The 13,745-nt window shown below is 41.3% G+C and overlaps 1 protein-coding gene across 1 annotated transcript in view; it reads left to right on the plus strand.

Annotated features, from left to right (window-relative positions):
- The window catches only part of RYBP (RING1 and YY1 binding protein), a 90,004-nt gene extending 80,682 nt beyond the window's left edge, over positions 1–9,322 (plus strand). Inside the window, exons 3-5 of the mRNA XM_053929379.2 lie at positions 1,975–2,151; positions 2,244–2,342; positions 2,755–9,322. Of these exons, the coding sequence (XP_053785354.1) occupies positions 1,975–2,151; positions 2,244–2,342; positions 2,755–3,007 (529 nt within the window). The 3' untranslated portion in view covers positions 3,008–9,322. The remainder of the gene's footprint in view (positions 1–1,974; positions 2,152–2,243; positions 2,343–2,754) is intronic.
- Positions 9,323–13,745: the final 4,423 nt, after the last annotated feature.

Below are 13,745 nucleotides of genomic sequence, written 5' to 3' on the forward strand. Positions count from 1 at the left end.
TATTGGCTTCTAGTGGGTACAGGCCTGGGTTGCTGCTAAAGATCTCCCAATGCATAAGACAGCCCCACAGGAAAGAATTAATTTGGCCAAAATGTTAGTAGTACAAAGAAACCTTGCAAACCACTTTTAACATGGTCAATCGGTCACAGCACCTTCTCCATACACTGCACAAATCTTTCTTTTTTGTGTTTCAGTTGCATTTTGACCTTTCTTGAAATAATAAAGCATCATATACCAAAAATGTTGCATATCTTAAAATGGCTGCACAAAAATTCACCAATTTTGATGGGTTTTTTTAATGCATGCTGACACGACAGCTGTCGCAATACAATCTAATAAAATTATTTCAAATGAAGTTAAAAGACAAACTAAGCACTGCAAGAGCCATCATGTGGAAAAAACATAATGGACTTTTTGGCCAACCCAATACTTTTCTTTGAAGGAGTAGAATGTGTTAGATGGCTACTGCTGCCTTTGTTTAGAAACTGTAAAAACAGAAAGTTACTTTTCATGTGGGATCCTGTGCACATTTGGGGACCAGGCTTTAGAGTAAGTACATTCCTCCCTTTCTCTCTAGGGATACTTCACATCTGTGTTTGAATCCCTTGCTCAGTGACAAGTGAGGCCATTTGTGATCCAGGCTGAGGTGTACCTGACTGGCGTTCATGGTGTGGCACCCCGTGACCAAGGCGTGTGTTGATGGAGGCCAGTGGGAAGCTTGCTCTGAGATTGCACCTTTGTTGGTATGTTCTCTGGCAAAGCCACACTACCACCGAACCAGTACTGAAACACTCAGAACAAATCCAGTGCCTTCCACACTTCAGCTCACCTTCATGTGGTTGTGGAGTAAGCATCCTGCCCCCAAGAGGTGCTCCAATAACCCAGTAACAGTGCTTAACTTAATGGATCAGCGGATCATGTATCTAACAACTCTGTCTTCTTTCCCAAAAAATGCCAGAATTACTTAAGATGGAAGCTTTGTTTTTGTTTTGTTTTTCCTCGGTTTCTTTTTCATTTTGTGTAGTCCTCCATCCTGGGAAAAGGAAAGGGAGTTCTAGGGCGTGCCTGAAGGGGGTCCTTACATTGTGACAGCCAGTCAGTTTCACCTCATGAATGGATCCATTTGGGTGTTGGTTTCCCCACCTTGTACTTGGAGAGCTTATGATGCTGTACATGTTGATCTAGATGTGACTGTTTTTGAAAATTAATATTATATAGAAACAGCAGATAGGGTATTTTTTCTTCCTTTCCCCTTTGAATCGTAATGATCATGCATTGTAAGAAGTGTTTAGCACCAGTTAAAATTTGTAAACGATAGTGTTAAGAGCCAGTGTCAGTTGGAGGTGGGTGGGGACATAATGATTGATAACACAATGAATGTATTGTCTAAGATTCTTTATATTGACTTTCAGTCTTCATCCCTTTGGGAGCTAGTATGAACCACAGTTACCTTTTATTGCTCTATGTGTGTTCTCCAAACCAGTCACAGAGCTGGAGGGGAGCAGACCAAGTTGGAATAATTAGATTGAGGAGTGAATATCGTCACACTTCTGATTTTATCTTCTTCTCAAGGGATTACCAGTATCCATTTAATAAAATGAGAGTAACCCTCTGCGGCAGGAGTATTTGAAAGCTGTCAGTCTGTGTAATCTTGACAGCTCAAAAGAAGTAGTGTCCTCAGCACTCTTAGAAAAGTGTCCTTTTTTTTATGTTGGCTGAAAGGCATTTTTACTGTTTTTGTGTGAGCATGTGTGTATGTCATTAAAGGCAGTCGTACAGAAAGTGAATTTGAGAGAGGAAAAGTTTTATGGACTCATCCTTGCTACGTAGAAGCAGTAATGTAGAAATAGCACCGTATAATTGAGTTTGGAGGTGACAGAAAGTAATAAAATATCTAAGAAATTAAGAGACAAAAATAAAAACGAGATACATTCATAAAACAAATAAGGATATGTCTTTCCTTGAATGTTTTAGAAAACCTCGAATCAACTCTCAGCTGGTGGCACAGCAAGTGGCACAACAGTACGCCACCCCTCCACCTCCAAAGAAGGAGAAGAAGGAGAAGGTGGAGAAGCAAGACAAAGAGAAACCTGAGAAGGATAAGGAAATTAGCCCCAGTGTTACCAAGAAAAATGCCAACAAGAAAACAAAGTAAGTTCCTGGGTAACTCAGCACAGTATATGATTTTGCAGATGAATCAAAGGTATGTTTAAATGCCTCTCTTGGTACCTCCCCCTCTTTAGACCAAAGTCCGATATTCTGAAAGATCCTCCTAGCGAAGCAAACAGTATACAGTCTGCAAATGCTACAACAAAGACCAGTGAATCGAATCACTCCTCAAGGTATTTGAAACTAGAATAAAATACTGAAGTGCTGCTCTGATTTGCTTATTCATAATCAAGAACTCAGATGGTTTTGTCCTTGTGGGTTTGTAGGCTAAGAAGGGATAGAGTATGAGACTATTAACTTCATACACACACGCGCACACACACAACTTTATATCACTGTGGTCAAAACAGGAGACAGATCAACTGATGATAATTTTGGAGTCGTCCAAGGCTTTGCTTAACTGCAGGTGTTTTCTGTTATTGCTAAGATTGCAGGAGATTTTGTGTTAAAGCTTTGGCATATGTGGTGACAATTTAGATTCGTTGCCACAGTGTCATGAAATCTGTGTATTAATAATATCTGCCAGAAATCATTTTTAGTCCATAGCTTATATAATTGGCTATTCCTCTGTGGTATTGCTTTCAGGCCCCGACTGAAAAACGTGGACAGGAGCACTGCACAGCAGTTGGCAGTAACTGTGGGCAACGTCACCGTCATTATCACAGACTTTAAGGAAAAGACTCGCTCTTCCTCCACATCCTCATCCACAGTGACCTCCAGTGCAGGGTCAGAACAACAGAACCAGAGCAGCTCGGGGTCGGAGAGCACAGACAAAGGCTCCTCCCGCTCCTCCACTCCAAAGGGCGACATGTCAGCAGTAAATGATGAATCTTTCTGACATTGCACATGGAATTATGAAAACTATGGATCAGGGTATGAAATTCAAATCCTCCACCTGCCCATGCTGCTTGCACCCCTGGAGAATCTTCTGTGGACATCGACCTGTTAGTGATGCTGCCAGGATAATTTCTGCTTGCCATGGGCATTTGGCCACCAAGGAATTTCGCACCCTGACAATTACTCTTGACACTTTTCTGTATTCCATTGTTTTATATGATTTTTCCTAACAATCATTTATAATTGGATGTGCTTCTGAATCTACTTTTTATAAAAAAAAAACAAAAAAAAAACTGCTGTGCACAATTTTCCATGTACATTACAACTTTTTTTTGTTTTGGGGGGGGGGCGGGGGTTAGGGGGGACTTTTATTTATTGTGTTCACAAACTCCATCCTTTCAGCATATCCTTCTAAGTTTAGTTCTTTCTTCCAGTTATACTATGTACTATCAGTTTTGATATAACTATATATATAAATATAAAAATATATATAAAGGGTTATTTGAAACCAATCCATGGCAACGCTGGTGCTTGATACACTGTGAAGTGAATACAACATTGAACAGTTACAGATCTGGGACAGTCCCTTCTACAAAAGAGCTGAAACTAAATTAAAATCAGTCTTACCTGAAGTGTGTTCCAACCCGCGTGGGAACTTGACTCTCTCATCTGTCTAAAGAATACTGGACAATATGAAAATATATATTTTTAAACAGTGTGATCTCAAATTGAAGACTGCTCCAGATAGCCTGCATTTGCGATGGAATAACTGACAAATCACAGGTGGTTTGTTGGGAGGTTTTATCATTCAGAAGGAACTCAGCTAGCTCCAGAATGCCAAGTATTCAAGTAAATTTACGGTTATGTGTTAACAAATTGCTGTTCTTACATAAGCACTCATAAAAATATGGTATTCGGTAACTCGAATTCCATCCATTTTTCCAGACCCCGTACTCATGTCTGGGGTAAATCCATAAATTGTCTCTTAGTTTTAGGATTAAAACTATCTAAACTATATTTTTGGTCCATACAAGAAGCAAATCCCTATTTCCACTTCGCACGTGACATTGCATTGGTGGTTTTGGAATTGAAGTTTGTTTGCCTCATGTCCCCTCCTTTCCCTTTCCCTTACCCTACCAATTCAGTTGTGAGCATGTTTTTCTTTCTTAAAAATCTACTCTTATTTGTTTTACTTATGAAAAATGGTTATCATCCATACATTCAGTCCAGACATTACTAAATTCTCTGCTATGGGAAGAAGCTCAAGTGGTCAATGTTTGAAGTGCTAGCAGCCAGAATTGGAGGGAGAGCTCATACTTCCTGAGAACCTGGGTTCTTTTCTTCCTTGACATAAAGATAGCTCGCGTAGACTGTCTTAAAGTTTATTTTTCACTGTATTGCAAAACACACACAGAGAACAAAGACCACTAATGATTCCACACCCCACATGTTTAAAATGTTTGCTCTGTTTGGATTTAGAGTCTCCCTTCTATTTAACTGTTACTATTCACATCCAGAGTTTATAGACTTCAGAGTCATTTTCAGGCATGGGAATTTGATGTCACCTTCCTTATTTGATCATACTTTAGGGACTCATAAAAGGGCAGCCGATTTGTAAGGAAGCACCACATTTTGGTATGGAAAACCTGGTTTGCTTAAGTATAGAAGTAACTTCTGTCTGGAGGCAACAAGTTAAAAAAATTAACAGCTTTATTTGAGTAGCCAACAGGAAAGGTTCCTTTCACATTTACATTAAAACTCTTCTGTAGTCACCATTGTACCATAATTTAAATTCTGTTCTCAAAGTCAAAGGTTATAAAGCAGTGCCATTTGTTGCTGTGGTCCTACTCTAAAATGCATGGACAATGTTCCCCTCTTTTTAAAATAATGCTTGTATGTGGCATGCAAGCTATACTTATTATCTTAAATACATTTTTCAAGTATTTATTAATGAACCAAAGGAAATCAGATGCTTTCTGTAAGCATCAGAATATATAATACATAGTGATTTGACTATGAATTTTAAATCCACGTTTTAATATTAGTGGGATATTGCAAAGACATTCCTTCTAAAGTTTCAATATTCCTTTTATTAAGGGTCTCAGGGAGGGTAAATTAATCAGCCATATTTATTTTCCAGAGATGTAAGGAATTGCTAAGTTTCTTAACTTTTTGAAAAGAAAAAAATGTCACCAAATTCATACTTTTTGCACTGCTTTTTGAACCAATATGTGTTAGTAAGCACTTTGTTCAGAAATGCTGTGACTTTTTCAAAATTAGTTTCATGTAAAGTGATTGGACCCCTAGATTAGTGGAAAAAGCTAATTAACCAGCTACTCATAGGCTGCTAATTCGTTGCCAATGTCTTGGGTTTGGGTTTTGCCTCCATGATAAAATTAAAGAATAGGGAAGGGTGAAGGAAGGGAGAATTGCTTTAGAACAGGTGGGATGAAATTGCCATTTTGATAGAAACTGCAGCTGACATCGGAACTTTTTTTGGCAATCAGATGTTATTGGGCCAGTCTTTTAGCTGCCATAGTGTATTCTGTTGAGGTAGTGAGGTGGTAGGTACTTCAGGCTTTTAATTTCTGAAATTGTTGCTATCCCCCATCAATTCTGGTGTCTATTCTGGAAATGGAATTCATGTAATATACTGCATTTGCATTTTGTCCTACACCTAGTAGGCAGTGTGTAAAAACACCAGTGTAGATTAGAAAAATATATATTAAAAGAGGGCCAGAAATACTTGGTATTCAGTGGCACAGTAAGCAGGTTATAAAAACAAAAACAAAAGCACAGTGTTACACTTGCAAGTTTCCATTTGTTTTAACACCACACTATCGCTCACGGATGCGCACACAGTTACCTGACATGCTCTGTTTGAGTCATGCAGTGACAGAAAAAAAGAAAAACACCTTGACACACAACATTTTAATCCAAACCTTTCAGTTTCAGTGTAGTTATTTTAAAACATTGGCAGAAGCTTCTGTGAGTTTAGTTCCACTAAGATGTTTCACCTGCCTTATCAAGACCATTCTCAGTCTACTTTTTTAAGCAACCATATCTTAAATTATTGAAAATTTATTAATTGCTGAATATATAATAACCTTTGCTTGTATGTAACCGAAAATGGTTTAAGAGCCAACATTTAGAGTATGACAATGGAGCTGAACAGTTTTTAATGCGCAAGCAGTTCTGTTCTTGTGTATGACTTGTAACCTTAATTTACTGTGTAAAGATGGTTACATTATTTCCTTAGCTTTTTGTTTGTTGGAGACAAATAGAGAATGCTTGTTAAGTATGTCAAAACATAATCTTGTGAATTTTTGTTAATGTATTATACGAGCTATATTTTTCATTTGCCCAGAAAGACAGCTTGTATAACGCTTTGGAAGTTTCTGCTCTGTAACGTCCTTAGAGCTGACAGTCTTAGGTTTGTTTTTTTTTCTTCATGCTAAAGTGTCAGTTGGTGGTTTTGTGAACTGGTCAGAAATTCACAGGTCTTAATGTTTTGGGGAAATTTATATTGGACACTGCTCTTTGTCTAGCAAATAAAAGATGTTAATATATTCCTGTTACTGGCATGTGCACGACTATGTTATTAGAAGCCACTTTATTATTTTCTTGCTTTAAATAGAAATGTCTATTTATGAATTCTGCTTGTAGTTTTTTCACAAATAAAATAGTAAAATTTACATTGAAATCTTATTTTTGTGTGTGTAGCCTCTAGGGAAATACTTTTTGAACTCAAAATTTTTTAACTTACAAAATATTCTCAGTGTGAATAGGAGGCTAAAAACTTGAGTTGTTTATTAAACACTAAAGTTGGTTTGCATATCTCATTACATGGCAGCAGCACGAAATACAGCTGAACACAAGAATGGCCAAATTTTGAAAAAGTGAATTAATGTGTTTGAGGGCATCCTTTGAAATAGGCAGCAGGGAACTAAATAAGGGAATGGAGGTGATGGCTCAGTGGGTAATTAAACAAACGTGTGAAACAAAATCCTTGGAAGGCAACCTGTTTCTGGCCAACTGCAGTTAGGTAAATTTGTGACTCGATGTAAAGAAAAGCAGTGTCAAACCTGGAAGCCTGCTGGGAAACTGCTGCTGCTTCCAAAAAATACAGAAACCACTTAAAAACTTCAGGATCCATCCGAAGTTACTCTTCTTTGTCCTGGGTCAGCAGTTGAACTAACACTGAAAGGAAGAGATTATATAAATGGTACAGGATCCTAATTGGAAAATTGGTTTGTCCTGGTAAAAGAAAACTTGGCAAACTCCATTCTCCTTGGCATTGTTTTCCAGGACCAAGTCACAACCTAAGTCTGGCTCCTCAGAACTCTTCGGGGGACGTGGAAGGGTTGAAGGGCAGGGATCAGATGGTGTCTGGTGTTTACCACTTCCCATTGTGGATACACACAAAGTGATGGTACCTGAGGAGTCCTCCATGAGGGTCCCTGCTGCTGGTCGCACTGCTCACCATCTGAGGAGGATAGAAGCTGCCTCCCACACTAGCTAGAGGCATGCATCAAGGTGTTGGTCCCTACAATGGAAGTGCAAGCCTTTTAGGAAGAGGGTGGGTTTTTCCAATTGTAAGGATGAGAAGGGAGGCAAAGGCTGGGCAAAGGCAAAGGCCATTGTAGATACCACATGTTCAGACCCCTGCTGAGGAATACCATGGCTAGGTGTGACACCTTTGTGGTCGGGAGCTCTTGCTGATTTAACCTTGGTCAAAGGGTAAGACAGTGTCCAAGCGTACACTCTGCTTTCAGCATCTGCCTGAGGCAACAAAGAAAAGATGAGAGATGTCAGGGAGTCCTTTGGTCTATCTCATCCCTGGCCTCCCAGCAGGTCTAAAGAGCTACTCAGAAACATTAAAGGTTCAGAGCCATCCTTGTGTTAGGATTAAAAATTCTTGATCAAGATCCTGTTTGCCAATCAAAAGAAGCTAGATCTAATCTGGCTTCCTGACAGCATCTGTCAAGAAGGGACAATCTTCCCAGCAGCCTGGGCTGTTTCGTACAATAGAAAGGAGCCACTGAAGGCTCTAGTGTTTATAGAAAAGGTTGTAAGAAAAGCCTGGAAAGATGGGGTGAGGCTCAGACCCTACACTGAAAGTAGATTCCATGTGTTAAGATCTGTGTGGTAAACCTGCCTTCTCTCCAGAGTGAAACCACCAGGCTGAGGGTGAGGGGCCTCAGGCATTGCTAGAGTCCCAGTTATGCATCCAGTGCAGTGCTAAAAATGGCCAACAGGAAGCGTTTGTGGAGAGGAGGGCACAGCGTGAACGTCGCCCACTCCTGCAGGTTCTTTTAACCTACACCTGGCAAAAAAAGTCATGCCACTCTGCACTATTATCCTCTCCTTAGGCTTGTGCCAGACATCACTAGTCAATCACAGTACTCTCAGCTGAATTCAGACTCTGAATCTTCAAAACGTCTGTATGTGCATCACGACCCCTGTTCCTGTAAAGAACTCATTTGTCATTCCTGCCTTTGAAAAACTCACCCAAAGCATCTGGGAACCTTACAAGGCAGTTTTTAATCAACTCTTCAATTGTGCAGCACTCCCTGGAACTGTAGCAATTCCAAGAGAAAGGCTGACTGAGAGAGGCTTGCAGGAGTCAGGAAATAAGAGAAATCACTATCCAACACTCAACTCTTCAAAAGGCTCAGCTCCATGTTCAAAAGTGGACCGGATCAAGAGTCCAGTATTGAGCCTTAAATGCGAGACCACAGGCCGGCCAGCCGTGTAGGCCAGACAGGAACCCACCCGAGCAGTTACAACAGTTTGGTCAACCTTGAGGACTGTCAAATAACAAGACACAACACCAAAGGGATTCCTAGAAACAACAGCATATATACCTTTGGAGTGAACCAGTGAGACTACACCCCCACCTGGTTAGGAGACCTTAGGGAAGTCAGCCTCCGTAGGCTTATTTTCTCATCTCTGAAACACCCTCTAGTGCCCTGTTCTCTGCTCCAAGGGGCCATGGGCCAGTGCTCCAGTGGTTGCTTGTATTTTACAGTGTTTTTAATAATGGAGAGCAAGATTTTTTTCTGAACATTTGTTCTAATGCTTCACAGATGTCAACACCAGCAATGAATGAGAAGGATTTATTTTGTAATTGTTTTATCTTGTTTTTAAGATTTATTTACTTATTTATTTTCTTGACCCAGAGGAAGGAGCATTTGGTGGAAAGGCCACATGTAAATAAAGCGCGGTGGCATTTTTGACAGCTGCATGGTGTTTCTGTGTCTACAAGTAGTGTCAACAATGAATATGGCTATTCATTAAAATTTGATTGTTTAAATGTTTACTGTCCTGTTGTTATTAAAAGAGAAGAAGTTTAGAGTCAGTGGGAGAATAGATCTACAGAGTACTTGGGCACCACCACGCAGTAGGAACTTAGTAAACGTTAGTTGCTGTATTACACATATATACGTGAACACACACACAGGAGTTTCTTATTCATTGAGAATGGGATTTTGATACTCTCCAGTTCCATCCATGCTGTCACAAAAGATACAAATTCCTTCTTCCTGCTGCACAGTATTCCACATGATCTCACTTATAAGAGGAATCTAATGAACAAAATAAACTAATGAGCAAAATAGAACCAAAGGCGTAGATTAATGGAATAGACTGACAGTGGAAAGAGGGAAGGAGGGAGGGGTGACTGCTTGAAAGAAGGTGAAGGGATTAGTCAAGGAACATACATGCAGGACCCATGGACATGGACAATGGGGTTGGGATTGACTATGGAAAGGGGGTGGGCTGGGTGGAGGGGGGCAAAGGGGAAAATAATTGGGACAACTGTAAAAAACAAATATTCATTAAACATAGAATGGGATTTTAAAAGTTAATTTTTCAATTTTCAATTACAGTTGACATACAATATATTAGTTTCGGGTGTACAGCCTAGTGGTTACACGTTTATATAACTTAAGAAATGATCACCCCAATAGTACTCAGGATGGGATTTTTTCATTCAGGCATAAATGGCACAAACTCCTAACAGAAAAGTTTGAGCTGCAAACCACTAGACGAGCCATAAATATGCTCATGATGAGTCAATTCTAGATGAGAACTATTGTATCATTGTGAGTAATTCAGCCATTGCAGCAGCCTCAGAATGCGCAGAGCTCTGTGTATGGGGGGGCAAGGCAGATATATAAGTTGTATTCATTGCCTCTTCACTTTTAAAGGAATTTGTACCCGTTTGGACAAGCCGACAGTAATCTCATAGGCTGGGATTGCAATAATCTTCTGGAGTGGAAAATACATGAAGTTTGAGGTATGCCCGGGAGGCAAGACCCTCTAATAAATTCTACTGTAAAGTTCCAGGAGACTCCTGCTTGCAGAGATCATCCTGACTAGGCACACAAGGCAGCAAACAAATGGGATAATAAGAGGGAGAATTACGAGTCTCCCGTTCATCTTGAGCAATCAGCAGATAACAATCGTGCTGTCAATCGTGTTGTGGTGGACAGATGGGCCAGTTTCCCCATGTGGCTGGCAAAAGGTGAGGACCACTTTGGTGGGTACCTGGCCAAGCTCCCCACTTTTCTGTAGAAGCTGGTAATCCAAGTGGGAACATTTGCCCAAATGAGTCTGAATGAAGTGGGAATGGAGACATGTGATTGGGGTTGGTGGGAACAACGCTTCACTGTAGGACCTCCTTTTATGTTCCCAGCCTGATGACAGCTCCTCATTGCATTCTGATTCTAAACCAGTTCTTCTCAACATGGTGGGGCATCATAGCAAAATGTATTTAGCAAAAAATGGCACACTTCATGGACACTTTCACGTTCTTCAAGAGTATTAACTCATTTAATCCTCAGTTATAGTACTGAATACAGCTGGGGCAGGGGTGGGGCAAACTGCAGCCAAACCATCCCTATAGCTCATAAGGTAAGAATGGTCTTTGCATTTTTACGTGTTTGAAAAAAAGTTAATATTTGTGACAGGTGAAAATTATATGAAATTCAAATTTCAGCATCTATAAGTGAAGTTTTATTGGCACACAGCCACATCCCGCTTGTTCATCTATTGTTTATGGCTGCTTTCCACTACTACAGCAGAGGGGGGTCCTTGCAAAAGAGACTGTGTGGCCCCCCAGAGCCTAAAATATTTGTTATCTGGCACCTTAAGTAAAAAGTATTTCTGACCCCTGGAATGCACTACCATTTCCTCATGCTCTGTGAAGGAGGTGAGCACTGACAGCCCTCAGTGGCTGGAAGGGGCCTCGATGAGGGAACCACTGCCTGCCTATTTTACAGATGAGGAATCCAGCATGGCGAGGTTAAGGAGTTTGCCCAAGTTTACCCAGGTAGTAAGTGGAGGAATCAGAAATGAACCAGGGCTGCCTAATCCACAGTGTTGGCTTTCAGTTTTCATGGAGTTGAAAAGGTAGCTTGTCCAAAATATGTTCCTTGGAACACCATTTAGGCCAGATTCCAAATAAGTTTGGTAAATACTGTTTAACATACAAGTCCTCTTAGAGTTTTAGTCATAGCAAAGGCTTTGAGAAGTTCTGCAGGGGAAAAAAAGCCACTTAACTTCCTTTAACATGGTGTTTTTAAAACTAATTTGACCTACATTCTACAAACTAATATAACTGGGGAAAAGAGTGAGTAAAAAGATTGTAGGTAAGACATAGTAGGTACTAACTGCATCTCTGTGACCATGTGAAAATTATTGAGTCTCTCTGAATCTCAGGTTTTTTTCCCTGTGGAATGAATGGAGAGGTGGTCATAAGGATTTGCTGAGCCGATGAATTCCTGACTCCTGGTAGACACCCACAAAATGGTAGTTCCCTGCCACACCCTGGGTAGCTGGGGTGTCTCTCCCACACACCTGCCAGTTCCCATTGTGTAGGCCACACTGGGAACCACAGTAGCTCTGCAAAGGGGTAGTTCATTTCACTCTCAGGTGCCTATTTGGTTACAGATACAAGATTACTCAGAACCATAAAATGGAAACCCCACCACAAAATAGAGAAGGTCTGGCATTATAATTGCAAACAAGAAGATATGCCCGGCTGTCTTCATGCCAACAGCATGGCCGTGGCCTGGTGCCATGAGGGCGCTGTGCTCTTTCATCAGTTCTGGGGAGCTGTGACCACATGCTCCGGCTGTCAGCAGAGCTCTCCAACCCACTCTCACGTCAGTCACACTCCTCTGGGGTATGTCCTTCTTGACTCCCCAAAAACCAGAAACCCTTCTTCCTGAAAGCAGGTGAGGCACTGGCAGCCTCTTGGTGGTGCATGTGCACTTCAGCACCTTCCAAAGTCCCCCACCCCCTACCTACTCCAGGCTGCTGAGGAGTCTGTTGCTGGGGTTGTGTAGAGGGTTGGGAGCCAGCAGTGCCGTCACCCTGGGAAAAGCTGTATGTCTCCCTGGAGGTGAGGGAGGTAGCATGATACCTGGAACATAGGAGTAGCTAAAAGAAAAGTATAATAGGAGCATGGAGTGTGGGGAAATACAACCTCAATATGGATTTTAGATATAAAATGCAAGACCTCAAATACTCTTCTGCCTTGATGGGTACTTCAGTTAAAAAGTTTGGGGTAGCCAGTTTACTTTTCTGCCCACCCCCCAGTCACATTGAGCCTAGTTTGGGGAGGGCTAAATATATATTTAACAAGGCATGGGTTCCAAGGACCTGCTAGGCACATCTTCTAGTCCCCAGGAGTTGGCAGACAGAGCCAGCCACCCTCCCACACATACTCCTGAATGGGAAAGCTTGTCCTTAGCCTCCTTCTGTTTTTAGTTCCCCTCTCCAACCACATAAGGCCAATCCCCTCAGGAATGCCAGCTCTGGTTCAGTCTCAGGAAGACCAGCATGGCTCACTTGGTTAGGCATCAAAAAGGTTGCCAGTTTGATTCCTGGCCAGGGCACTTGCCTGGGTTGTGGGCTGCCTTTCTCTTCATTATCAGATGTCAGTACATCTACCTTCACTACTGCCCACCCTTAAGTCTTTGCCCACAAGGAGTCCATCCTCGAAGTGAGAGTCTGAGCTGACCTCCCACTGAACAGGCACCCTGGACTGTGCACAAACACGACTGGCTTTACGTCCAGACAGCCCTTGCCCAGTGCACAGCCAGACTGAAAATCAGGTCTGTCTGATTAGAAGTGGCTGTATTTGAATATAAGAACAATAACCTCTCCCAATTATCGGGTAAAGACTCTTTATTGCCACCCAATTTCTATTCTTTCCTTCTTTTTTAGTAATGGAATTCCAATTGTTAGCAGGGCAGATTCCCTTCTGGGATAAGACAACATTCCCCAGACTCCATTGAAGCTGAGTCTGGCCATGTGACTACATTCTAGCCAATGGCAAGCAAGCTGAAGTGTCTGTCATATCACTTCTAGGAAATGTCCTTGATGATGGGAGGAAGACAGGACTTTTTTTCTTTGCCTGATTCCTCAAGCTTTCATCTTGGAACTTGAACATGATGGCTGACTGACTTCTGTCAGTCATCTTGGAGTATGATGTAACCTTAAGGATGAAAGGTACATACTGAGTTGGGGAGGAAAAGGGGAGGGAGGGATTATAGAAATTGGCTCATGTAATTATGGAGTCTGAGAAGTCCCACGATCTGCCATCTTCAAGCTGGAGACTCAAGAAGGACAATGGTTCATTCAGTCTGAGTGTGAAGGCCTGAGAATCTGGGATCTGATGATATAAATTTCATTGAGTCTATAACTTGAGAACCAGAAATGCTGATGTC

This window comes from Desmodus rotundus, chromosome 8 (assembly GCF_022682495.2).
Source record: "Desmodus rotundus isolate HL8 chromosome 8, HLdesRot8A.1, whole genome shotgun sequence".
Lineage (NCBI taxonomy): Eukaryota > Metazoa > Chordata > Mammalia > Chiroptera > Phyllostomidae > Desmodus > Desmodus rotundus.